This window comes from Saccopteryx bilineata, chromosome 9, assembly GCF_036850765.1.
Source record: "Saccopteryx bilineata isolate mSacBil1 chromosome 9, mSacBil1_pri_phased_curated, whole genome shotgun sequence".
In the NCBI taxonomy this organism is placed as follows: Eukaryota; Metazoa; Chordata; class Mammalia; order Chiroptera; family Emballonuridae; genus Saccopteryx; species Saccopteryx bilineata.
In genome coordinates, this window is record NC_089498.1 from 30,064,671 (window position 1) to 30,090,286 (window position 25,616).

The following is a 25,616-nucleotide window of genomic DNA, read 5'->3' on the forward strand; positions in this document are numbered from 1 at the left end:
AGAGAGAAAAGAGATGAGGGGAGGGAGGGAGGGAGAGAGAGAGAGCGAGAGAGAGAGAGAGAGAGAGAGAGAGAGAGAGAGAGAGAGAGAAAAAGCAGGAAGCATCAACTCCCATATGTGCCTTAACCAAGCAAGCCCAGGGCTTCAAACTAGCAGGCGACTTCAGTGTCCCAGGTGGACGCTTTATCCACTGTGCCACCACAAGTCAGGTCAAGAAATGAACTTTATTGACAAACTGAGAATTAGTCTAAAAGTAATACATTTCAAGTAGGGTATTAAACAGATTAGAGATGTCCATGAGAAAACAAGCAGGAGGGGAACAATTGGAAACATACCTGATAAAAGCAGGAGGGGGGGGGAATAAAGATGATTACTCCGGAGGGAAAAACAATCCCAATTTCTAGTGTTTCTGGAATACTTGAAAGACTTCCACAAGCACCTGTTATGCTCTAGGTGCTGATGAATCACTGAACCAGACGTGACCTTCCCCTCAAGAAGACAGTCCTTAACTAAGTACAAAAATAACTCACTAATTACAAGCACCAGTGTTGTGAAGGATAAGCAAGGGGTCCTCAGAGAATATGTAACAGGGACGTGTGCCCTGCGATGTGTGCACTGGTCGGGGGGGGGGGGGTCAGGGAAGGTACCCTTGGTGAATCAACTTTAGTGCTGAAAAGTGAGGGAAGAGCAGACCAGGCAGGGCCAGGGGCTCCAAACATAAGAAACAGCATGAGTAAAGGTCCTGGGGCAAAAAAACAAACAAACATGTGAATGAACTGAAAAGAGGCAGTGAGTGTGGTACACAGAGGAAGAAGGAGAGTCGTCTTAGCTGAGCCTGGAAAGGCAGGCAGGTGTTGGATCGTGATAAGTATTTGGGACATTTGCCCAAGAGCAATGGGAGGCCAAGGAAGGCTTTGGAAAGACATGTTCAGAATTACCTTTGCAATCAACCACTTTAGATAGGGTATGAGAATACAGGGTGGCGAAGAGGAAATGTTGGGGAGCCCAGTTAAGAGGCTATTGTTTTTTCCAGAGGAAGAAATGAATAGCATGGACTTGGGTGGCAGCCGGGGAAATGGCACTACCTAGGAAATGAAACTGATAGCTCTTGGTGATTGAATTTATTGCACTTACCAACAGGTAGAAATTGCTCAAGAAGGCAGACTTTGATTCACAAAGCATTTTCCAACAGCTAGCACTATATGCCAAAATGAAAGAGGCTGCCCTTTGAGAGAGAGTATCTTATTTCCTTAGAAAGTATCCTAGAAGGATGGGTGATCATTTGTGAAGGATGTATGTGCTGGATGAGAAATTAGACTAGATGACATGTAAGATATCCCAGCCTCTAAGACTCTTTGCAAAAATCAATATACATGTCAGGCCATCTGGACAACTCAGTGTAAAACACCTAGGAAAGAAATAAATCATGTGTGTTTATGCATGTATATGAATTATCTCCCATCTCTGTTTTCCTCTCTATTCAAGCTGAGTCTCTCACAGAAAAACGCACTGATAAATTACCATCAGTACTTCGTAGCTTGTCATGCAGATGGTGAAAAAAGTATTGTATGCCTCTTTCTGGTTCATTGCATTTCTTTAAGTATTGGTATAAATACTTCTACTTATTTGTATATTTTATCTTAATTTTAGTAAATATCAGTAACGTACATGCTCTGCCAATATTTTTAAAGCCAAATGAGCAGACTATTTGATGGAATCTGGAATTACCTGCCTCACCAATGGGAAACCTCGCTGGACTGAGAACAAATCCATACAAGGCACACTGTCCACCAGGCACCAAACTGAAAGTACAGCCTATGGTAGCAAAGAAAGAGTTTCAAAAATACTACCCTTCCAATTCCAACCATAAAGGGATACAAACACCATGCCAACCGAAAGGGGTGGGGGAAGCACATGGGAAAACATACTGAGGCTCAGAAATATGCTGAAACAATGAGACCAAGACATGTTAACCACTGCCCTCAAAACCAGTGTCCTCCTCAATACTAGAGCCTGAGTGAGGGTCAGCCAACATGGAGACCTCCGAAACTGTTCCTCCGTGGTAATGCCTAGCAGGCAGAGCCATCGCTGTCTCTGATACTCCGTGTGGCTCACAGCAGTGTTGACACACCTCTACTCAGACCGATGCGAAGGAAGAAATTTCCACCCCATTCGATGCATTTCACAGGCACTGCACACACCAGCACGCAGGCTGGCCTACGCAACCCCTGCCTTGAATGATACGACAACACACAATTGTGTTTCCATGCTGTAAGCATGGAGAAGCAGGATGACTTCCTTGTTCCTTTTCTTGTTCTGCAACTCTCACTGACCTATACCGCGGGTTCTGTGGAAAGCACAGGTGCAAGAGAGTGTGACGGGTGGAGTACCACCTAAAAACAAAAGGAGGGAGGCTAGAAGGGGAAGATGAGTAATGGTGCTTTGTGTCACCTAGTCTAAATTGTGTCTCTACCATCCGGTGGCTGTGAGCTTCAGTTTCTGAATCAAAAAATGGGGATAATATTAGTACCATCCTGCAGGAAAAACTAAATGAGATCTTGTGCATGAAGAATTTAGACAGTGTCGGGCACACAATAAATACTCATCAAATGCTCTTAGTACTCTTTTTTCTATTATTAAGATTATTTTATACAAGAATCATAACAAGTTGCACTTCAATAACCTCTTTGTTCATCAACCAGAATCAGAGACTAGATTTCTTCAAAAGATATGCCAATTCATTAACTCAAAAACTAACAGGATTTGCACAGGCTTCCCTAAAAGTCAATACCACAAACACGGCCACACAAGAGAGCACAGTGAGAGATAATAAAACATAGAAGTGCCTCAACATGTCACTTTGCCATGTTTGATAACCAAGGTAAGAAATCAATCTATGACTTTCTACCTAGTACCAAATGTACATCAATTCAGAGATAAAACCAGGTCTATAGTTTGAAGAAAGTCCGTATGTTTTTGCATCCCATAGTCAGCCTTGGTATGGCTGCCTCCCTCTTCCTATTAACTACAAAACTCTTACTCAAGTCTGTTTCACAGGTCTCTGTGCGTACCATATTCTTCAAAGGGACTGTGGTTTCAGGTGGCAACACTGACATGCTCATATAGCAATGTAAATATCAAGACACAAAAATTTTTACCCCTTCATTTTTTCCTGCAACAAGTGCTTTGGATTCCACGACTTGATCTGACTTCCAGCGGTTTGTAAATGAGTTTGGATTTCCAAGAAAAGTGAAGACATTGAGTGCTCCCCCTAATGTCAAGGCCTGTGATGTCAGTCAGATGAGGAGAGTCCTGACCCCACTGTTCATCAACAAGAGAATCAATCAAGACTCAAGGTTGTGCTGAGTCTCACTGGCCTCCTTTACTAAGTCTGGCATAAGCAAGAAATAATGATCTCAACATTTTCAAGATGACTCTACAGAATAATCCAGGAAGATATTGTCTCTGTCTCGTGTATGATTTTAGTGAATGCAAACATCCAGCATTTGTACCCTTTAACAGAGTAAAAGAGGCCAACACTTTTGACTGTTTGTTGGAGATGTTAGTGAAGACTAAAATGATGACTTCAAACCCCCGAACCAACTCCAAGCTTCAGCAACCCTCTGAATACAAGACTGCATTTGCTTTACTAATACAAAGCTGGATGCTGTCAGTGAGTATTGCTTATAAGAAACCAATTCCATCAATTAATTCAGCAATAAAGACATAGGAAGTACACTCAAGACTTATATGCTCTTAGGAAAACTGAAATGTTGAAATGCCTTCAAGCTTCATACAAAACAGTCTGTAGAGATATCAAAGCCCATTATTTCAAGCTGAATATAGATATTAATTCTTTCATTCAACACACTGGTTCTTTTAGTCTTGCCCTGTGCTAGGTGCTAAAGATGGAACAGGCACAGAGAATCACTGCCCTCACACAACGTATAATCGAGTGGGAGATTTAGAAAGTAAGATAATAAATGACAACATATTTGAGTGCTACAATGAGAGAAGATCAGGGTTCTACTGGAGCCCAAAGAAAACCCTCAGGGGAGTTTTGCCAAGAGCAGCATCAATGCTGAGACGTAAAGAATGAGTAGAAATTAACCAAGCGACAATGTGGCAGGGGCTGTTAATGGGGAGTGCTCCTGTATTTGGAAGGGTGTGATTAAAGTAGAGCACAGGAGCATGAGGAAGCAAGGGCAGGTCTCCCTGGACAGACCTTGTGCTAAGTGAAGAACTTAGAGGTGAGAAGAGATCGAATCACAAAGCACACAAATCACTGTAAGGTATTTCATCAAGAGAGGGACATGATAGAATGGGGGTTTTAGAAAGACCCTCGTGAGTACAATATGGAGAAAAACTGGACTAGATGCAGAGATGTCAACTGAGAGGTACCGGAGTGACCCAAACAATGGGAACTGTCTCCGGAATTAAAGTAGCGAGAGTGGATATGAAGAGAAAAAACGATTCAAGAAATACACAGGAAGCTGAATCAACAGAATACATGGTGTCTGGGCCAAAAAGGAGGCGAGGTTTCTCCAGCTAAGGAGCAGGTGGATGGAGGAAGGACAGAGCTAAAAACCCAGAAGGAAAAGCAAGTTTTACATAGGAAGAGCCTGCTGTATTTCCCCATGTATAAGACGCAGCCTTTTTTGAAATATTCGGGGTCTAAAAACTGGGTGTGTATTATACAGTGGTTGTAAATATTTTTCCTTCATTTCCTGCTCTTTCATGCTTGTTTTTGCACTCATTGTTAAAGACAGTGATTCGTCATCAGATACAGATGAGGACTGGCTAATAGATGAGAGTTCTGACAGTGATGAGTTGTATGAATTTTATGATGAATAAAACTTGAGTTCAATAACTTTATGTAATACATTTTTTTCAAATTTCAGGCCCCAAAATTAAGGTATGTCTTATACATGGAAGCATCTTATGATGGGGAAATACGGTAAGTCCAACTTTGGATATTCTGAGTTTTAAAGAGCTGAAGTGGAGTTAGATGGCTTGCTCTGGAGCTCAGGAGAAAAAATCCAGATGAGTGTCCATCTTAGAAATGCTCCATACAGTCACGTTAGCACCAGGAGAGAACAGAAGAACCCTGGGTCCAAACCATACGGAGCTCCCATGGTTAAGGAACAGGCAACAGAAGATGAAGATACAAAGGCAAGTGAGAAAGAGAGAACCAGTCAGGGAAATGCCTCAAGGATAAGGGGCAGGTCAGTAGAACGTGACTTATGGGGGGCGGGGGGATGGATCACTTTGTAAGTTATGTAAATGTCTCACCAATATGCTGTACACCTGAAACTAATACTGAATGTCAACTGTAATCGAAAAGGTAAAGAACAAAATGTTTAGCCCTGGCCGGTTGGCTCAGCGGTAGAGCATCGGCCTGGCGTGCAGGGGACCCGGGTTCGATTCCTGGCCAGGACACATAGGAGGAGCACCCATTCGCTTCTCCCCCCCCTCCTTCCTCTCTGTCTCTCTCTTCCCCTCCCGCAGCCAAGGCTCCATTGGAGCAAAGATGGCCCGGGCGCTGGGGATGGCTCCTTGACCTCTGCCCCAGGCGCTAGAGTTGCTCTGGTCGTGGCAGAGCGACGCCCCGGAGGGGCAGACCATCGCCCCCTGGTGGGCAGAGCTTCGCCCCTAGTGGGCATGCCGGGTGGATCCCGGTTGGGCGCATGCGGGAGTCTGTCTGACTGTCTCTCCCCGTTTCCAGCTTCAGAAAAATACAAAAAAAAAAAAAAAAAAAAGAACAAAATTTTTAAGAGTAAAGGGTAGATGCCCAACAGAAATGATAGCCTCTGAAATAATTCCCTGCAGGTGGCCCTCTGTTTCATGCTATGTGGAAAAACAAGGGACTCACAAGCATGATCCTAACACATGGTCAACCTGTCAGTACTCAAGACTCGTGCTGACCCAAGAGGCTCCAATGACAGATGTTGTCTTCAACTGAGGCACTGATAATCCAAAATATAACCAAGGTGACAGATGTATATTCTAGGAGTTCAAGAGCAGGGAGATCCACCAATCAGTGAACAGTGAGACTGATGGTATAGTGGATAATGAGATACTCCACCCAAGTCCCGTGCCCATCCCCTCAGCTTCTAGAAACATTCTGTTGCCCAAGGCTCAAAAATGTGTCCCTGAAAGGGAACTGCCCTCCACCACAGAGACCATCCCTGGCCAAGAACATACTCCCTCCTGTCTGGCTGATGCTGGGACAGGAGGGCCCCGTTCCCTTGCCTCATCTGGGACATTTCTGAAGGGCCCTTCCAGCTTCCAAGCCGCCCATAGGATCAGATGAGACCTCAGCTGTAACCTCACTGCAGGTCAGCTTCTCCATCTCTCCAACCCTGCGTTCCTCGCTTCCTTACAGGTAAAGCTCTCAAGAGTATTCTCTGGACACAGTTCTGCATCCCAGAGTCCATTCCCAGGCAGATCAAAGTAAAATGATTGGTGTACGTGAAACTGGGCCGAGCCACTGAGACCAGAGCAGAGAAAAGAGGCAGAGTTGCCGATGCAGAGGCCGCTGTAAACTACATGGCAGTCTCTGCGTGTGCCAGTGTCAAGTCTCACTCTGTCACCTGCAAAACTTCACGGAGACTGGCTACTCTCCATCTAGTCGTCACTCATGATGAAGGACGATGGCTTGAATGTTTCAATTCAGTTTAAGGGATTTTTATCACCTAATAAATCTATACAAGATCTGGTAGAAGGCAAAATGGAAACTTGAAGTTCAAGGACAATCTGAAGGAATCATCTTGGAAAAAAGGGACAGGCTAATACCAAACAGGAAGCAGTAAAGAAAGGTCACATAAGAGAAGGCCAAGGTGGCCTAGAAGCATAGGTTTGAATGTTTTCAATGATTCGCTCAACAAATACTTGTTAAAAGGCTATAATGTGCCCGGCCAAGTGCCACAAGCCACAAGTTGGGAACACCATTGTGAATAATATAAAGATGGTCCCTGCCATCACAGAGTTAGAGCAGGGGTCCCCAAACTTTTTACACAGAGGGCCAGTTCACTGTCCCTCAGACTGTTGGAGGGCCAGACTATAAAAAAAAACTATGAACAGCCTGACCTCTGGTGGCGCAGTGGATAAAGCGTCGACCTGGGAACACTGAGGTCGCTGGTTCAAAACCCTGCACTTGTCTGGTCAAGGCATATATGGGAGTTGATGCTTCCTGCTCCTCCCCCCCCCTTTCTCTCTCTCTCTCTCTCTCTCTCTCCCTCCCTCCCTCCCTCCTCTCTAAAATGAATTTTTAAAAAACTATGAACAAATCCCTATGCACACTGCACATATCTTATTTTAAAGTAAAAAACAAAACAGGAACAAATACAATATTTAAAATAAAGAACAAGTAAATTTAAATCAACAAACTGACCAGTATTTCAATGGGAACTATGCTCCTCTCACTGGCCACCAATGAAAGAGGTGCCCCTTCTGGAAGTGCGGCGGGGGCCAGATAAATGGCCTCAGGGGGCCGCATGCGGCCCGTGGGCTGTAGTTTGGGGACCCCTGGCTTAGAGTCTAGCAGAAAATGCTGGAACTCAGTCATGTAAGCCTTTCCCCAATCAAAATGGTTCCAGGAAATCTAACACATAAAATCAGATGCATGTGGTCATTTCTTAGTGCAGATGTCTTTTATAAGTTTAACTTAGGATACTTTATTATCACTGAGCTAACTCAGGAGTGCAGGAACACCTATTTTGATAATTAGCAACATTTTTAAATGAGGTCCAAGGATGTTAGCTGTCTTCATAGAATGGCCTGGGCAATTTATATCTGCATTTGATGAGTTTTCAAATATGAAAATGAATTTTGATTCGCTATGAAATGTGGTTGTAAGTGGTAGCAGGTTTGATTTGATCATCCCGATTTACAATCTCGGGGCATTCTTTTTTCTAACTGATGCTGAAGTCTAAAAGGAAAGATGAAGGAAATGTTGTTTTGTGGTTGAACCTCTAACATATAACAACTACTCATTCCTTCTCTCAAATTTAAAAGTCGGGGCAGAAGGACCTAGAACTCTCAGCAAGCTCCAACACTACCATTTATACCATATAAGAAGACAAGGTGTTAAGACTTTCAGTTATGGTCACATACTATTACACCATGTCTAGTTTATCAACCACCACCACCTGAACCTGGAGTAGTGTTTAATGAGAGTGAGTTATATTGTGCTGTAAAGCGTGTTCGCTTATACATTTTTGTGAGAGGAGATATAAGTGGGCCTGAATTTTTTAAAGACTGTTACAGACCTACAACATTGCTAAAACAATGCATCTTGTAGAAGTTCAAATACATGTCCAGACGTGGCAAAAAAAAAGCTGTATTCTGAAGTCTGCTCACAAAAACAACAGTTGACCTGGCTGTCCCTCTTATCACACTGAACACTCTGACATGTTAAAAATGTGGTCTATATGTGGGTGTTAGGTTTTTTAATGCTCATATTCTGAACAACAGCTTAAAAGACATTCATGGCTGCAGCGCCAGCACCTAGCATAGTCCTAGGCACATAGTTGACAAACAATAAATATTTGGTTGATGGATTATTGAACAAATGACTATTTTTAAATAAAGTCAAATTCAGCATTTGTGTAAAATCCATGGCTTATTAGTAAGACCCATTGAGACATAATTTTGAAAATACTGGACCAGAAGACAAAGAAATGAAAATCAAAGAGGAAAATTCCCTCATCGAGAATCTGAGAATGTGGTGGTGACCCTTGGCAGGGAAATGCCTGGCGCGACTGCGTGTGGTCCAGAACCCCAGCCCCACAGATGTGTTCCTACAGTCTCCATGCTGACACTCCTCTGAGTCAGTTATAAAGCAGTGTAGTCATGGGGCAGTGTCGGGGATTCTGGGAGAGATTGGGTGACCAGAGTCAAGAGAAAATAATTGGGAGCAGTGCCCTTTATAATAAGAGAAAGCAGGGTATAGAATGATAAATGAATGGCCCTCCAAGGCTTCTCAGGAACCTGTCACTTTATAAGGCCTGGTTAGCTGGTGGGTCTTTCACTGGAGTGATGTCACCTTTGGAAGCAGAAGCTTCTATCCACTGGCTAAGGCTAACTGGGTGATGTCAGAAGGAGACGATGCACAAAAGAAGGAACAAGGAGGAGTCAGTCGGGACCAATAGGAGCTACTCTTCATCATTCACTCAACTACCAGAGCCAAAGGCTGACTCAAGTAAGGGGTGAATTTCAGACCCAGAAGAGGATTGCCCTAGAGGTCCAGCAGCACCTGTGCCTGCCATCCTGAGCATGGTGCCACTGGAACACCTCCAGCATGACACCAAGTACAGGTGGGTTCTTGGTGCTCTGGGCTTGCCCCTCTTCACACATGCCTACAAACGAGATGATGACAGCTACCCATAAGGAAGGTGTGTATCGAAGAAGAAACAGACTCAATCAGAAGGAGTTTTCAGAAACAGAAGAGGTCCCATTTTACAGCAAAGGCCACCCAGATTCAACGGATGACAAGAATTATCTGGGGTCACACAGTGTTATCAAATGGTGGAATGTGGATGTGAGCCTTGACTGTGCCAGTCAGGATTCATCCAGAGAAGTAGTACCACTCGAATATACACATTAATTTATTGCAAGGAATTGGCTTCTGTGGTTGTGGGGCTGGCTAGGCAAGTCTGAAGGTCATCGCACAGGACAGTAGAAAGGACAAGCTGTAACTCTTCCAGGCTGAAGCTCTGACCACAAATGGAATTTCTTCTTCAGGGAAGCCTCGGTTCTATTCTTAAGGCCTTTCAACTATTTAAAGCAGGTCCACCAAGATAATCTAGGATCCTCTCCCTTGGTTAAAGTCAACTGATTATGAACTTTAATCACATCCACACAATACAACAACTAGATTAGTGTTTGACTGATTAGCTGAAGACTAAAGCCAACCAAGTTGACATATAAAACTGACCATCACATTCATTTCCCAATTTCCCAGTTGTGTTCCATCCACTCTACCTCTCCTCTCAGAACAATGCTAACATGGCAAAACTGTAATAAAGAACGTTATCTCCTTGTCCTCAGCTTAGCAAGATCTTTTCCTTGAACAAATTTTATTTAGAAAGGTTCTACAGGCCCTGGCCGGTTGGCTCAGTGGTAGAGCGTCGGCCTGGCGTGCGGGGGACCTGGGTTCAATTCCCGGCCAGGGCACATAGGAGAAGCGCCCATTTGCTTCTCCACCTCCCATCCCCTCCTTCCTCTCTGTCTCTCTCTTCCCCTCCCGCAGCCAAGGCTCCATTGGAGCAAAGATGGCCCAGGCGCTGGGGATGGCTCCTTGGCCTCTGCCCCAGGCGCTAGAGTGGCTCTGGTCGTGGCAGAGCAACGCCACGGAGGGGCAGAGCATCGCCCCCTGGTGGGCAGAGCGTCGCCCCTGGTGGGCGTGCCAGGTGGATCCTGGTCGGGGGCATGCGGGAGTCTGTCTGACTGTCTCTCCCCATTTACAGCTTCAGAAAAATACAAAAAAAAAAAAAGAAAAGAAAAGAAAAGAAAAGAAAAGAAAAGAAAAGAAAAGAAAAGAAAAGAAAAGAAAAGAAAAGAAAGAAAAGAAAAGAAAAGAAAAGAAAGGTTCTACAACTACGTTATATGAGTTCTACTTTTTTCTCCAGATAAAATCACTGAAGACACCAGGTCCTACTGACATAGGTCAATGAGAAAGGGATTTGTAGGGTGTATGAAAAATTACTTCTTCTAGGACTGTAGGTCCAATAACCCAAAGTCTATACCACAATATTTTATTATCCGAGTCATCCAAAGTAGCAAAGCATGTGTAGAAGTAGAATTGAGGTGACTGATACATTCTCCTACTCCACCCCAGGATATCACATTCAATCTCTCGTCGCTATCACACCCAAGATTCTTATGTGTCACCCATATAAGGAGTCTCTGTATCCACATTCCCCACACCCACCAATCATCATCACACTGCAATCAAGTGCTCCCCCACCTGCCACACACTGATGCAATACATGTCTCTCAGGGTTACCAATAACTTACTGGTTATGAAATCCAAAGGGAACTCGTTGTTGACCATAGTTTCTTTCTTGAAATGCAATTTTCCACTACCTTCAATAACAAGAAAGCCTCTTGTTTTTCCTTCTACCTCTCTTGCTAGTTCTTGTAAATCTATCTTTCTCTTCTTCTATCCCTTAAATGTGCATTTTCTCCAGTACTCTACCAATGGACCCTCCTCATATTTACACACTGGTATTTGGCTTTAATTATAATCTATACACAAATGATTCCTAATCTCTATCTCCATGCCGAATACTGTTTCTGAGCTTCAGACTCACATGACCTACCACTATGGACATCTATACCTGGATATCCCACAAACACTCTTGAGTTCACTGTCCTTTCCATGTTCCCACTGCCTTCAATCAATGCCTCTTCCTAGGTTTTCTATCTCCAGGACTAGTCCCACCATATCCCTAATGGACTAAAACAGAAACCAATCCCTACATACTGTCAATAAGGTTTCATTTGAAATGGAGAGGGGAGAATGCAGCTAGTTGACCACATTATTAGGTTCAGGACAATGAGCTGAAAGCAGAATTGTATAGAATTTCTAGACAGCTGTTTATAGAGGATGACTCAACTTTTGCCCTTCCCTTCTTCCTCCCTCTTACAAAAAAAGATGGCTAGGTCTCCATGGCCATCTTGGACCAAGCAGTGACCTTGAAGACAGAAGCCACAGCTGAAGATGAAAGAGACAGAGAGAACCTGGTATCCTTCATAGAGAACTTCATAGAGCATTATACCAACCTTGAACTACCTAGCTCCATGCTTATTTCACATTAGAAAACAAACTTTGTTTAAGCCACTGTATATTTTCTATCATATGCATCCAAACATAATCCTGACTGATACACCAAATTGTGTAGATTCTTATTTCCACTCTCTCCATCTCCACTAAAACTCCAGTGGTTCAAGCCACCAACATTGCTTGTTTCAATTTCTGAAATGGCATATTAACTGGTCACCTCGCTTCTGGTCTTTATCCAATCCATTGTCCGTGTCTGATGAGCAATCGGAGATTATATATCAATAATGTTTTTAAAATATTCACATTCTTCAAACTAGTAATTACACTTCTCAGAGTTTAAACTGAGAAAAATAATAAGCTATGCTTACAAATAATTATGTTTATGGAGATCAGTGACAGCAATATTTATAATGGTTTACAACTGGAAACAGTCTAGATGTTCAACAACAGGAGATTATAGAGAAAATGGTATATCTATTCATGTAAAAATTAACCTGTTATTAAAAATAATGATCTAGAATAATATTTTAGGATGTAAGAAAATATTCGCTTCTATTTATTTATTAGGGAAAAATGGGTTATAAAACATGTACCCTATGTTCCAATTTGGTTTATTTATTTATTTATTTATTTTTATTTATTCATTTTAGAGAGGAGAGGGAGAGACAGAGGGAGAGAGAGAGGAGAGACAGAGAGAAGTGGGAGAGGAGCAGGAAGCATCAACTCCCATATGTGCCTTGACCAGGCAAGCCCAGGGTTTCGAGCCGGCGACCTCAGCATTTCCAGGTTGATGCTTTATCCACTGCGCCACCACAGGTCAGGCGCAATTTGGTTTTTTAAATTACATAAGTATGTATAGAAGACAATTCTTATTTCATACCAAGAAAGCTAACACTGTAATTCAGATATCATATTAGTATTTATTGAATATCAAGTATGTACAAATGCATAACAATAGTCATTTTAGGTATTATCATTTTTATTTTTCTTTATGCATTTATTCTTTAAAGATGCAACAACAAATCGTTTTCAAAACCAGAAATGATAAGCCCTGGCCGGTTAGCTCAGTGGTAGAGCGTCAGCCTGGTGTGCAGGAGTCCCAGGTTTGATTCCCAGCCAGGGCACACAGAAGAAGCGCCCATCTGCTTCTCTACCCTTCCCCCTCTCCTTCCTCTCTGTCTGTCTCTTCCCCTCTCGCAGCCGAGGCTCCATTGGAGCAAAGTTAGCCCGGGGACTGAGGATGGCTCTATGGCCTCTGCTTCAGGCGCTAGAATGGCTCTGGTTGCAATAGAGCCACGCCCCAGATGGGCAGAACATCGCCCCCTGGTGGGCATGCCAGGTGGATCCCGGTCGGGCGCATGAAGGAGTCTAACTGCCTCCCCGTTTCCAACTTCAGAAAAATACAAAAACAAAAAAACAAAAAACCAGAAATGATAATAAATATTCTAATAAATATTCTCTATAAGTCTTGCAAATCTGATCATGCTCACTTCCTAATTTTAATTCCTCAATTACCATCACTTCCCCTGGGAAACCTCTCATTCCTCCAAGGCTGGATCCTCCCATACTTCTAGGAAACCCCTTCTCCCCTGGTACCAACACTTATCCCACTGTACTAACTATAAATTGTCTTTTTTATTATTAATTTTAATGCAGTGACAAAAATATGGAACGCTTCACGAATTTGTGTGTCATCCTTGCGCAGGGGCCATGCTAATCTTCTCTGTATCGTTCCAATTTTAGTATATGTGCTGCCGAAGTGAGCACTAAATTGTCTTTCTTAATTCTATCTCCCACTACACCATAGGCTCACTGAAAGCAGCACAATGCCTTCACTTCTATAGTGCTTGGCATGTATTTGGTGTTCAATTAATGTGAAATGAGTGGTGATGGCATTATAAACTCAACCACATCTCTATCTCTCTTCACCATCCAATAGATGCAGAACAACCCATATCTTTTGAATCTAAATGTATGTCTCCAATACTAAAATCTTTGATCATGTCACAATGCCTAAACCATTCCTAAGCAACTGGTCAGGCTGCAGGAAGCGATATAGACTCCTTTCAAGGATAGTTTATGCCTCTGAAGGGATGATCTTATGCAATAAAGAATGACTTGACATAAAAGTCTACTTGAAAATAGGCTGATGTGGCTCTGGCCTGTTTGCTCAGTGGTAGAGCATCAGCCTGGCATGCAGATGTCCCGGATTCAATTCCAGGTCAGGGCACACAGGAGAAGCAACCATCCGCGCTTTTCCACACTTCCGCCTCCTTTCTCTCTCTCTCTCTTCCCCTTCTGCAGTCATAGCTAGACTGATTCAAGCACATCAGCCCAGGCACTGAGGATGGCTCTGTGGAGCTTCTACCTCAGGTACTAAAAATAGCTTGGTTAAGAGCATAGCCCTAAATGGGCAGAGCATCAGCCCCAGACAGGGGTAGCCAGGTGGATCCCAGTCAGGGTGCCTGCGAGAGTTCCTCCTCTCACTTAGAAAGGAAGAAAATAGGCTGTCTACCCAAAGGTAATAATTTAAAGTAACTTTCCAAAGGTGGGAGAAATATACATCCATTCAGTTTTCACCAGGTGCCTACTATGTGCCAAGAAATTGATTCAATTCAACCGATATATTTTCTAAGATACTTGTCTCTTCAAAAATTAGTACAGAGATTCAAGTAGTTATATCACTATCTGTTCTGCTACTACACGTGTTTCTTTAATAAGAATTACCTCAGACATAGTTGTTAGGGGAATGATGTCAGTATAAGAAGTAAATTGCATCCTGGCCTGGTAGCTCAGTTGGTTAGCGCATTGTCCCAATATGCCAAGGCTGCAGATTCAATCCCCCGTCGGGGCACATACGAGAATCAACAAATGAATAAATAAATAAGTGCAACAACAAATCAATGTTTTCTTCTCTCTCCCTCTTCCTCTTTATCTAAATCAATAAATAAATTTAGCCTGAACAGGTGGTGGCACAGTATTAGAGCGTTGGACTGGGATATGGAGGGCCCAGGTTCGAAACTCCAAGGTTGCCGGTTTAAGCTCGGGCTCATCCAACTTGAGTGCAGGCTCACCAGCTTGAGTGCTGGGTCACTGGCTTGAGCATGGGATCACAGATGTAACCCCATGATCGCTAGTTTGAGCCCAAAGGTAGCTGGCTTGAAGCCCAAGGTCACTGGCTTGAGCAAGGAGTCACTGGCACTGCTGTAGCCTCTGGTCAAGGCACATTTGAGAAAGCAATCAGTGAACATCTAAGGTGCCACAAAAAGGACTGATGCTTCTCATCTCTCTCCCTTCTTCTGTCTGTCCCTATCTGTCCCTCTCTCTCTCTCTGTTCCTGTTAAAAAAATTTTTTTTTAATAAATTAATTTAATATTTTTAAAAAAGTAAGTTGTCTTGATTCTTGTGTGATGTTTTCCCTAGTTTGTTGATATTTTGAAGCAATCACAGTAAAGTGCTCTCACAAGGAAAGAGAAACAATGATGTATGAAGACCTACAAAGCTGGAAACGCAGGCAAGTAAGTGCCTCCCTTTTTTTTCTTTTGTTTTTTTTTTTGTTTTGTTTTGTTTTTTCATTTTTCTGAAGCTGGAAACAGGGAGAGACAGTCAGACAGACTCCCACATGCGCCCGACCGGGATCCACCCGGCACGCTCTGCCCACCAGGGGGCGATGCTCTGCCCATCCTGGGCGTCACCATGTTGCAACCAGAGCCACTCTAGCGCCTGAGGCAGAGGCCACAGAGCCATCCCCAGCGCCCGGGCCATCTTTGCTCCAGTGGAGCCTTGGCTGCGGGAGGGGAAGGGAGAGACAGAGAGGAAGGCGCGGCGGAGGGGTGGAGAAGCAAATGGGCGCTTCTCCTGTGTGCCCTGGCCGGGAATCGAACCCGAACCCGGGTCCTCCGCACGCTAGGCCGACGCTCTACCGCTGAGCCATCCGGCCAGGGTCTAAGTGCCTTCCTTTTAATGTGAGTAGTGACTGATCCTGGCTTCAAGAACCACATGCTTTCTACTATTTTAACCTGCCTAGAGAAGCTGCAAGTTACAGATAAAGAAATTATTATACAAAGATGATATTATAGGTGATCACTTCACAAGGTATATAAACGTCAAATCACTATGTTGTACACCTGACCCTAATATATTATTGTATGTCAACTACTATAGCTGGAAAGTAATTTTTAAAAATAAAAAAGGCCGCCCTGGCCGGTTGGCTCAGTGGTAGAGCGTCAGCCTGGCGTGCAGAAGTCCCGGGTTCAATTCCCGGCCAGGGCACACAGGAGAAGCGCCCATCTGCTTCTCCACCCCTCACCCTCTCCTTCCTCTCTGTCTCTCTCTTCCTCTCCCCCAGCGAGGCTCCATTGGAGCAAGGATGGCCCGGGCACTGGGGATGGCTCCTTGGCCTCTGCCCCAGGCGCTGGAGTGGCTCTGGTCGCAACAGAGCGACCCCCCCCTCCCCGGAGGGGCAGAGCATCACCCCCTGGTGGGCAGAGCGTCGCCCCCTGGTGGGCGTGCCGGGTGGATCCCAGTTGGGCGCATGCGGGAGTCTGTCTGACTGTCTCTCCCCCTTTCCAGCTTCAGAAAAATACCAAAAAAAAATAAATAAATAAATAATAAAATAATAAAAATAAAAAAGACCTATACGGATGAATGAAGAGGGCCATGCCCTAGGACAGATTTAACTTTGATGACAATGGTCTCTATTAGATGCAAATGCCCTCTGCCATCTACAGAGAGAAGGAAGCACATGATTTGAGGCTGTCAGGTAAGGACTAACCAGTTAAGGGTAAACACCAGCCAGGTGGAAATTTAACCAAACTGTATTTTTATTATATTTTTTGGTTTTGATTCTGGTTACAAAGTTCCACAGGTTTTCGGCAGTCTGCCTCAATCTTTTTCTTTTTCTTTTCTTTTATTTATTTATTTATTTATTTATTTTGCATAAGCCCTGTTATTTCTTAGTGCGTGATTTTTCAAAATACAAGGTGTAAGTATAGTGCTACAGCCAAAATGCCTATGTTCATCACAGTGGCCGAGTCGATTTTTAACTAAATCTCTTTCAACAGAACTAAAATTACTCTATTATTGTTGTTATTTATTTTATTTGGAATGAAATGAAAACAATGTTTTCTAACATACACACACACACATACATAATCATATGCACCTATACATTAAATAAATATCAATGCATGCATCAATCCCAAAAGAAAGACATATGGCACATTTCACCCTTCTAAGACAGAATTTGGGAAGTATAAATAAACTGAATGTTGACAAGTATACAAGGAATTATCACTGTCGAGTCCATCTCTATAAATTGGCCACTGCCAACTTTCTCTATAGACATACATTACCTTTGAACATTTTTACAAAGGGCAGACCTCCTCCACTATGTTAGCTAACCACAAGGGAGGAGGTGTAAAATATTGCCCAACAGCCACATGGAAAGTTACATGGTCGAAGCCTACATGCAGTCAATCCTTCTAATGAATAATAGTGTGGTTCTCTGAAAAGGGACTCACTCACTTCCTTCCAGAGGGAACTGCGAGCCACCTCTACACATGGTGTTAACACCACACAGAGACCATGAGCGGGGAAGAAAAGAGAACAGTGGGTAACACCACAAGGATAACAAAGATCACCCAATGGACTTCTTATATACTGAATTCAGTCTTCTGTTCAATGATTCAGTCAACAGATACCTGAACGTGTAAGGAGTTAGGGACAAAGAGATGGACAAGACAAGAGAACTGGGTTCCTTATTCCACTGACTATGTCTTCCTGATACCCAAACATCTTAACAATGATTGATTAGAATCCTGGGGTTGCAAACTCTAGTGCTTCCTGGAGCCAGGTAAGTAATGTCAAAGTGAAGGAGAATGAGGACATGGTAATAAGAAGCATGGGGACAATGACAAACTAGAGATCACATGTACCATCTAAAGGTACTCAGATCCATTCTTTTTAGTTACCTTAGAGGTAAAGCAAAATATAATACATGATAGCCTGGACCTGGCTCACAAACTGCCACTTTATGACCCTTATGTTTAGCAGAAAATGTAGACCAGAGCACCAGGATAAGGAATTTCATTTCGTATCCAGACAGATACCTGACTCTAAGATGAACAACCACTATTTAAGACCCTTTGCTATAAGTAATGGTTGTAATACACTAAATGGTGAGATCTCTGCAATAGGGAATAACAAAGTAGAACAATCTATAAAAGTCCAAAATTCTGGAAACTGAGCTTGATTCCATATTTCTTCATTATGATTTTAGAGTGCCATTACATAAACAACATTTTCATTTTCTGGCCTAAAAGCTGCTATTTGGGGAAGGTTTATGCTTTACAATTTAATTGTCTGAAATGCCAACGAAAAAATGAAGAAAGGGTCAAGAATAATGTCAGTAGACACACAGGTGAAATATATCAGTTACAATTGTAATAGTGCCTACTATTCGTTAATAATGTGGTTTTCTTTGTTAGCGGTTACAGAAGCCATTTTATAAACACTCAAATATATATTTAATTAATGTAATGCCAATATTGAGAATTAGATCAGTTTTCTTCATTTTTCTTTCAAGGTTAATCAATGTACTGAATAATCCAAATGTTATCCTTAAATCAACATCCTATTTTTTATACACACAACAATTTTACAGTTAGAGCTATATATTCTAATGTACAATTAGCACTTCTTAATTGTTTTTAAAGCTAAATTTGGACAACAACTAAAATTCTTCTGTATATGTTATGCATTTCAGCCACAGGCTATAAAAATGTTGACATTGGTTATATTCTCATAATTCAATTTAGACTTTTAAGTAATGACTATGCAAATAACCAATAAGTAATGACTATGCAAATAACCAACCATGGGAAAATTATTTTACATCTACTACAATTACCCACTACCAAAGAAATAATTATTGTCCTGGCCGGTTGGCTCAGTGGTAGAGCATCAGCCTGGCATGTGGAAGTCCCAGGTTCGATTACCGGCCAGGGCACATAGGAGAAGCACCCATCTGCCTCTCTACTCTTCCCCCTCTCCTTTCTCTCTATCTCTTTCTTCCCCTCCTGTAGCCAAGGCTCCATGGGAGCAAAGTTGACCGGGAGCTGAGGATGGCTCCATGGCCTCCACCTCAGGCGCTAGAATGACTCTGGTTGCAGCAGAGCAATGCCCCAGATGGGCCAAGCATTGCTCCCTGGTGGGCATGCTGGGTGGATCCCAGCTGGGCACATGCAGGAGTCTGTCTGCTGCCCCCCACTTCTCATTTCAGAAAAATACAAAAAAAGGAAAAAATAATTATTATTGCCCTGTTTATTGAACTTCAATAAGAACTCTTGAGGTGCTAAGACAGTTCCAAGGCCAGTGTGAAAACTCCCCTTTTAATACACTCATCTGGCAGCTATAACTACCAATGTTAAGGAAGGCAGCTTCAGATGAACATTAAAGAAGAAATTATCCCCTGAAGGTTTTTAAGTTCCAAACTTAATGGATAAATACTGAAAGCTCCTTATGTGTCCTCTTAAGGCCTTCATGATGCAACCTTCCACCCAGGCATGGTCAGCAGCTCTAAGATGACTCATAACAATGGGTAGAAAAATCCACGCTCCCAGACAGATGAGTTTTGTCCCTGAACAATATCTACCTTTGGCCAACGCCCTAAGAGTGCTAGTTATACTTCAGAAAGCTCCCATTTTACTGCGCTTCAGCTTTTGGTTTCAGAAATTGCTCCACTATATTGAAACAGACCAAAGTGCTTCTTGGGTGACTCACTGGCCACAATCTGACAAGAGTTCTTCACCAGGTTTCTACTCAACTTCATGTTCCTTATGAACAAGGGATGAGGAAGGCAGTAGGGTAAAGACGTCAATCTGCATCATTCCTTCAATGAGCTGCTAACATCACCCATCCATTCCAACTGAGCCTGTGAGCTAGTGGTCCATGACTGGGCCTCACCAAGTCCAGAATCGTCTGAAAGACCCTGGCTGCACAGGAAGCCGAGACTGTGTGTTCTCCATTCTTCTCACACCAGCCAGCAAATCCACTATCTGAAAAAGCTTCAGCCATACAGAGGGTCCAGAGAAAAATGCTCATTGCAGGTAAATCAACCCTACATTCTCTTGTGGGTCAATCAGCCCTGCAGTCTTTTACCCACAAAGCTAAATCCACCCTTTAGGAATGTTACCAAAAATTTTGCCAAAAGCCTGGAGAACCAGGGTTAGTGTTAACAGATTCATGTTCAAGGAGTCAAGGTCCAGGCTGACCAATGACACTAGTTTCTTGGAGGATCAGCAGGCCTTCTGGCTGAAGATGGTGGTCTCTTAGCTTCCTTATCCTGAACCTTCTCTTGGGGGCCAACATCTCTTCGGGGGCATTCTCCCCAAGAGAGTGAGGTTTGTTTCTTGTTTTGTCCACTTGTGGGAAATACAAATGCAGGCACAGTATTGTCCAGAGCTAGCTAAAACGTAGTTCCCCAGGAGCCATGGCTATTTCTCTACTGTTTCAAAGACGCCAGAGTAACGTATACCTTGACCACTTTTGAGACGTTTGCAAAGTATCCAATGCGGGCCACTACCAGTGTGTACCCAGAAAAAGGTATGAACTGAGGGTGACAGTGTGTTGGGAGCGCGGCTCACATCCCACGTCCTCTAGCAACGTGTTACCAGCCACCTTCGACTTCCATGTTCTCTTCCTTCCACCTGGGGCCATCTGCAGTGCCCCCTTTCGCTCCCAATGAGCACGACACCCGCAAGGGCCGCCCCTCACACCCCGGCCTAGAGGGCTTCCGAGCCGGTGTCTGAGGCAGCAGGTGGGGGGAGGGGGCGGTGGCCCGGTGGCCCGGTGGCCCCAGGGAGAGGTTTGACGGGAGTCTCCCGAACTCCCACACAGCCGACCCCTTCGAAACCCCCACAGGACTTGAGCTTGGCTCCGCTCCCATCGCCCGCCTCACTCCGCGCCTCCTCGCCGGAGCCCCCGGCCCACATCGGGCAGCGCACCTCCCGCACCGCACCCCCGCCGGGTGCTGTGCGGCCCCCGGCATTCCCGGCACGTCCGGCGCCGACTTTTACCTGTACTTTCTCCACTCGAGGCGCCTCGTCGGGCGAGAAACACCTCCCCGGGACCGCTACCTCCCCCGCCCCGGCACCGCCCGGCTTCCTCCTTCCCCTCCAAGGCCGCAAAGTAGATGGAGTAAGAGAGTGTGTGTGTGAGAGAAAGAGAAAGAGGGAGCGGGCGCGGGCGCCGCGGGAGGGCGGGAGGGCGGGAGGCGCGCCCGGCCCCGCCGCCCTGCCGGCCGCCGCCGCCGCGGGCTCGGCAACTCCGGCTCGCGCCCGGACCCGGCCCCGGCCCGGTCCCCGCCGCCCGCCGCCCGCCCGCCCGCCGCCCGCCACCCGCCGCCCGCCGCCCGCGGGCTCGGGCCGGCCCGAGTCCCCGCGTCCCCGTACCTCGTAAAGGTCCCCAGAAGCCATGCCAGGCTGCGGAACTTGGCTCGCCGGGTGTGCGCGTCTGCTTGCTCGCGCCCTCCGTGCGTGTGCGCGAGGGGTCTAGGGTGCGCGTGTGTGTGCGCGCGTGTGTGTGAGAGCGTGTGTGTGGTGTGTTGAGTAAACTGTGTTTTTGCAGAATGACAGGCTTGGGGGCTGCCTATGCGCAGAATCAGAGCGGGCGGCGGCGGAGCTGGCGTAACCGGCAGCGGCGGCGGCGGCGGCGGCACTAGCGCGGGCAGCAGCGACGGCCGCGCAGCGCGCCCGGATGGCACCGACGCGGCCCGAGCGCCGCGGCCCCCACGACCCGCCGGCTGTGGCTGCAGCGGGCAACGGCTCGCCCCGGCGCCGCCTGCAGGAAGCCGCCCCGCGCCTGCCGCCGGCCCGGACGCTGCTGCCACTGGACGAGTCCCCGCCCCCCGGGAGCCCGGCCCGGCCCCCGGGGCGGGGATGGGGGGGGCAGCGGGGGCAAGTGCCCGGCCGCGCCCGGGGGGACAGGTTCCGAAGTAGGGAAGCTCTTGGGCCCGCCCCACCGCCCCGGGCCGGCTTTGGAGTCCTCTGGTGGGGTCCCCAGGAGTGGCGGGCCAGGTGCTCGCCAGGCGCACCCGGGCCCAGGCTGCGAAGGGGCGGCCGGGGAGACAGGTAGAGGGCTACCATGGCAGGTCGCAGGGCAGGGGCCCCAACTGGGCTCATCGGGTCCCAAGTCTTCATCTCTTCTTCCCACCCAAGAAAGGCAGTGGGCACCTCCCTAGGAGACCTGGCTCCTCGGGGCTGCACCGCCTCACCCTGACTGCATAAGCCCTGCTTCCCGGCTGGTTTAAGATGTGGAGGCCACAGGGAGTATGGAAGAAATGGCCCATTCAGAGGCTCCAGGGAGGGCCAGGACAGCACCCCCATAAACCCTAGAAAGTCCTTAGAGCCAGGTTTGGCCTTCCCTCAACACCCCCACCCCAAAATTCATTCACTCATCCAGTACTGACAAACGTTTTTCGAAGTCTACCCAAACTGCACAGTGTTCCTGAAAAGACACAACTGAGCCCCTACCCTCAAGGGACTTTGAATCCAAAAGGAGAGACTAGCCACAGCACACACAGGAGGACTCAACTGTTCAACAAAAATGAGTTCCTACTATGTCCCAGCTCCAGAGCTGGAGGGACTGAAGAAACTCCCTAAAATCCAAGCTCCTTAAGTCACCTCTTTCTACTAATACCATGAATATCTAGTCACCCTTCTGTTTAAAGGCTTCTCTCTATAAAAGATAATAGCTAACTCAGAACCTGCAAAGGCAGGCTGTTCTGAAATGGGAAGAAAGGTCTTCCTCATCCTAGACCAAAAAATGCCCAACTGGTTACTTTCTCTAGAGATGCTATGGATGCTAGTCACATCATCCCTTCATTATTTCCTATTTGTGACACTTTAGGACAAGTCATTTTATCCATCTGAGCCTTGAGTTCCTCTTCTCTAAATTGGAGATGGTGATAAACACCTAAGATGGTTTGAGAATTAAATAGCGGATCTATGTATATATGAAGTAAACTATACCAGCAGATCCCAAAAGGTTATATATGCCTGGATCAAGACCCTGAACTTCCCTTGTGGAGAGCAAGATGGCAAAGGGGAATGTATGACAAAGGGGAAGGGCTTAATTCAATCCAGAGGCTGTCAAAACTTTTAAAAGTTACCAAATTTCTTCATTAAAAAAATTCCACAGAATCTGGATCACAAAGTTTTCTAGTCTGGCTCATTCTAGCATGCAGGAGTTTGCATATGCTGTTCCCTCTGCCTAAAATGTCTTTGTACATTGAATCCATCTGGAAAATTCTTTCTCTTCTGGCAGGGACTTGTTTATCTTTGTATCACAAGCATCTATCACTATCCCTGCCAGAGAATAGGTACACAATGAATGTTTGTTAGGTTATTCCAACACAACACATTTTATATCAATGTCTAGTTTAAAAGCCCATATTAAAATGGTGAGAGGGGGGAAGAGGGTGAGGATGTGGAAAATAATAAATAACAAAGTATTTGGTTCAGAAACTGTGGAAATGGTTATAGCAATTCTCTTTTTCATACTATTTCCCAATGGTCACAGTTTCAGATAATAACATTAATAATAAGCAGTTCCCTATCTGTACGTTGCAAAACTATTTTTTGTTGTTGTTGTTGCAAAACTAATTTTAATGATCCTTAATTTGTACTTGGAAATAAATGCACCACCTAGCATGAGGATGTAATTTGGAAGTAGAAGACCAGAAAGAAACTGGGTTTGGAAATAATATGGTCGGCCAAATTTGAATATATAATCAGTACTTTTACAAAAACACCAAAAGCTTGACTTGTGCTGGCCAAATACTCCCTGGGAATGTGAACACAGTTTGAAAAACTCAAGTCTAGACAACATTTGTTTACAGAGTTCACAGAAGGGATATTCACTTTAGACTGGCATGCTAAGGAAGTGTTTTATGAAGGAGTGGGGTTGAAATGGATCTTGAAGATTCACAGAAAAGAGTGTTGTAATTTGAGGAAAGACGTAAAGGTAGATGATAAGCAGTTCTGCAATGGGAGAAGATTGATTTGGGGAAGTCACAGGTCATTGGATAGCAAACACCGGTCAGTTCATGAAGAGTCGTCAATGCCAAGCTAAAAAGTTTGCAATTTAGCAGTGGAAAACTGAAGACTTTGGAACCCATCAAAAGCATGTGGAAATCAAAAGGGCGCTATAGAAAACAAACTCACGAAGAAATATGAGAAATGGACTGCAGGAGGTGACATTAGAGACAAGGACACCAATCGCCATGGTCCACAGTGGTGGCAGTAGAAAGGAAGAAGTAAAACTGGATTTGCAAGATGTCCAGAAGGAAGAACCTGCTGGCTACCAACTTTCATTATAGTTACTCCACCTACTTCCATAAAGCATTTGATCCAAATCAACAGGACTCGATGACTAACAGGATGTCTGTGTATATGCTGAGAACTGGGGAAAGGGGTGAGCAACTAAGGGAAGAAAGGATACAGAAATGACTAAGGCTTTAAACTAAGTGACTGAGCTATCTATCCATCATAACACTGTTTTATTTTGCCTACCCCCTGACCATCACTGGCTTCCAGAAATGCCAGATGCTTCCTGAAGGATGAAGAGAAGGGTCTTCACCCTCTGTGGGAAAGTCAGCCTAATCAATGGACAGTTCTTCTCTGGGTTCTTCTGATGACACTGAACCATTGTTGCTCGCCGAGAATGGAAGATACCTACCAATCCTCCGCATACTGGAATAGACTCTTCATACAGTCAGAATTGAAGGGCAACCAATAGAAATGCAACTCAAACTCATTTAAAACAGAGAATGTATTGACTCACAGAGATTAGAAAGGATAGAATTGCTCTCAGGGTTGGCTGGATTTAAGTTCTTAAAGGATATAAAATGGCCCCTCTCACCAGAGGCGGATTTAATGGCAGGCGCACCGAGTGCACACCCTGGGCCCTAACTTCTGAAGGGCTCCGCAAAACCCCAACTTTACACTTTTTTTCTAACGACACTAAGTTTGGTTTCATATGTGCAATTTTAACATTAAGAGTACATAATATTTTTTATTAATTTAAAAATATGGTTAACATGTGTTTTTATTTTCCCAGTCTCTCTCTCTCTCTTTTTTTTTTTTTTTTTTTTTTTTTTTTTTTTTTTTTTTGTATTTTTCTGAAGCTGGAAACAGGGAGAGACAGTTAGACAGACTCCCGCATGCGCCCGACCGGGATCCACCCGGCACGCCCACCAAGGGCAATGCTCTGCCCACCAGGGGGCGATGCTCTGCCCCTCCGGGGCGTCGCTCTGTTGCGACCAGAGCCACTCTAGTGCCTGGGGCAGAGGCCAAGGAGCCATCCCCAGTGCCCGGGCCATCTTTGCTCCAATGGAGCCTTGGCTGTGGGAGGGGAAAAGAGAGACAGAGAGGAAGGAGAGGGGGAGGGGTAGAGAAGCAGATGGGCGCTTCTCCTATGTGCCCTGGCCGGGAATCGAACCCGGGACTTCCGCATGCCAGGCAGACGCTCTACCACTGAGCCAACCAACCAGGGCCCTCTCTCTTTTTCTTAAGGGACCCAATATTTTCTTCTGTGCGCGGGGCCTCAACTAACCTTAATCCACCTCTGCCTCTCCCTCTCTGTCTCTTTTCTGCATGCTGGTGTCCTTCCTGTTGACAGTCAGCTTCCTCCATGCAGCTGAAAATATGGCACCTAGCAGCTCACATCACCCAGCTTAGAAACTTCATACAGTATTTCTAAATCTCAGTAAAGGGCACTTCTTGGCTGATGCAGCTCATATGTGCTGGTTCTGGCCCAATTATTGTAG

General features: G+C 45.1%; 1 protein-coding gene and 2 non-coding genes across 3 annotated transcripts in view; all 3 read right to left on the bottom strand.

The window, feature by feature from the left end:
• The window catches only part of CDYL2 (chromodomain Y like 2), a 178,251-nt gene extending 156,611 nt beyond the window's left edge, over positions 1–21,640 (bottom strand). Inside the window, exon 1 of the mRNA XM_066242944.1 lies at positions 21,241–21,640. Coding sequence (XP_066099041.1) covers positions 21,241–21,264 — 24 coding nt within the window. The 5' untranslated portion in view covers positions 21,265–21,640. The remainder of the gene's footprint in view (positions 1–21,240) is intronic.
• On the bottom strand, positions 13,449–13,555 carry LOC136313735 (U6 spliceosomal RNA). The gene has a single exon (XR_010727181.1). It is a non-coding gene; the product is annotated as a U6 spliceosomal RNA (small nuclear RNA).
• Positions 21,641–25,267: 3,627 nt separating the features above from the next.
• Positions 25,268–25,343, bottom strand: TRNAA-GGC (transfer RNA alanine (anticodon GGC)). Its single transcript has one exon. It is a non-coding gene; the product is annotated as a tRNA-Ala (tRNA).
• Between the last annotated feature and the right edge of the window lie 273 nt (positions 25,344–25,616).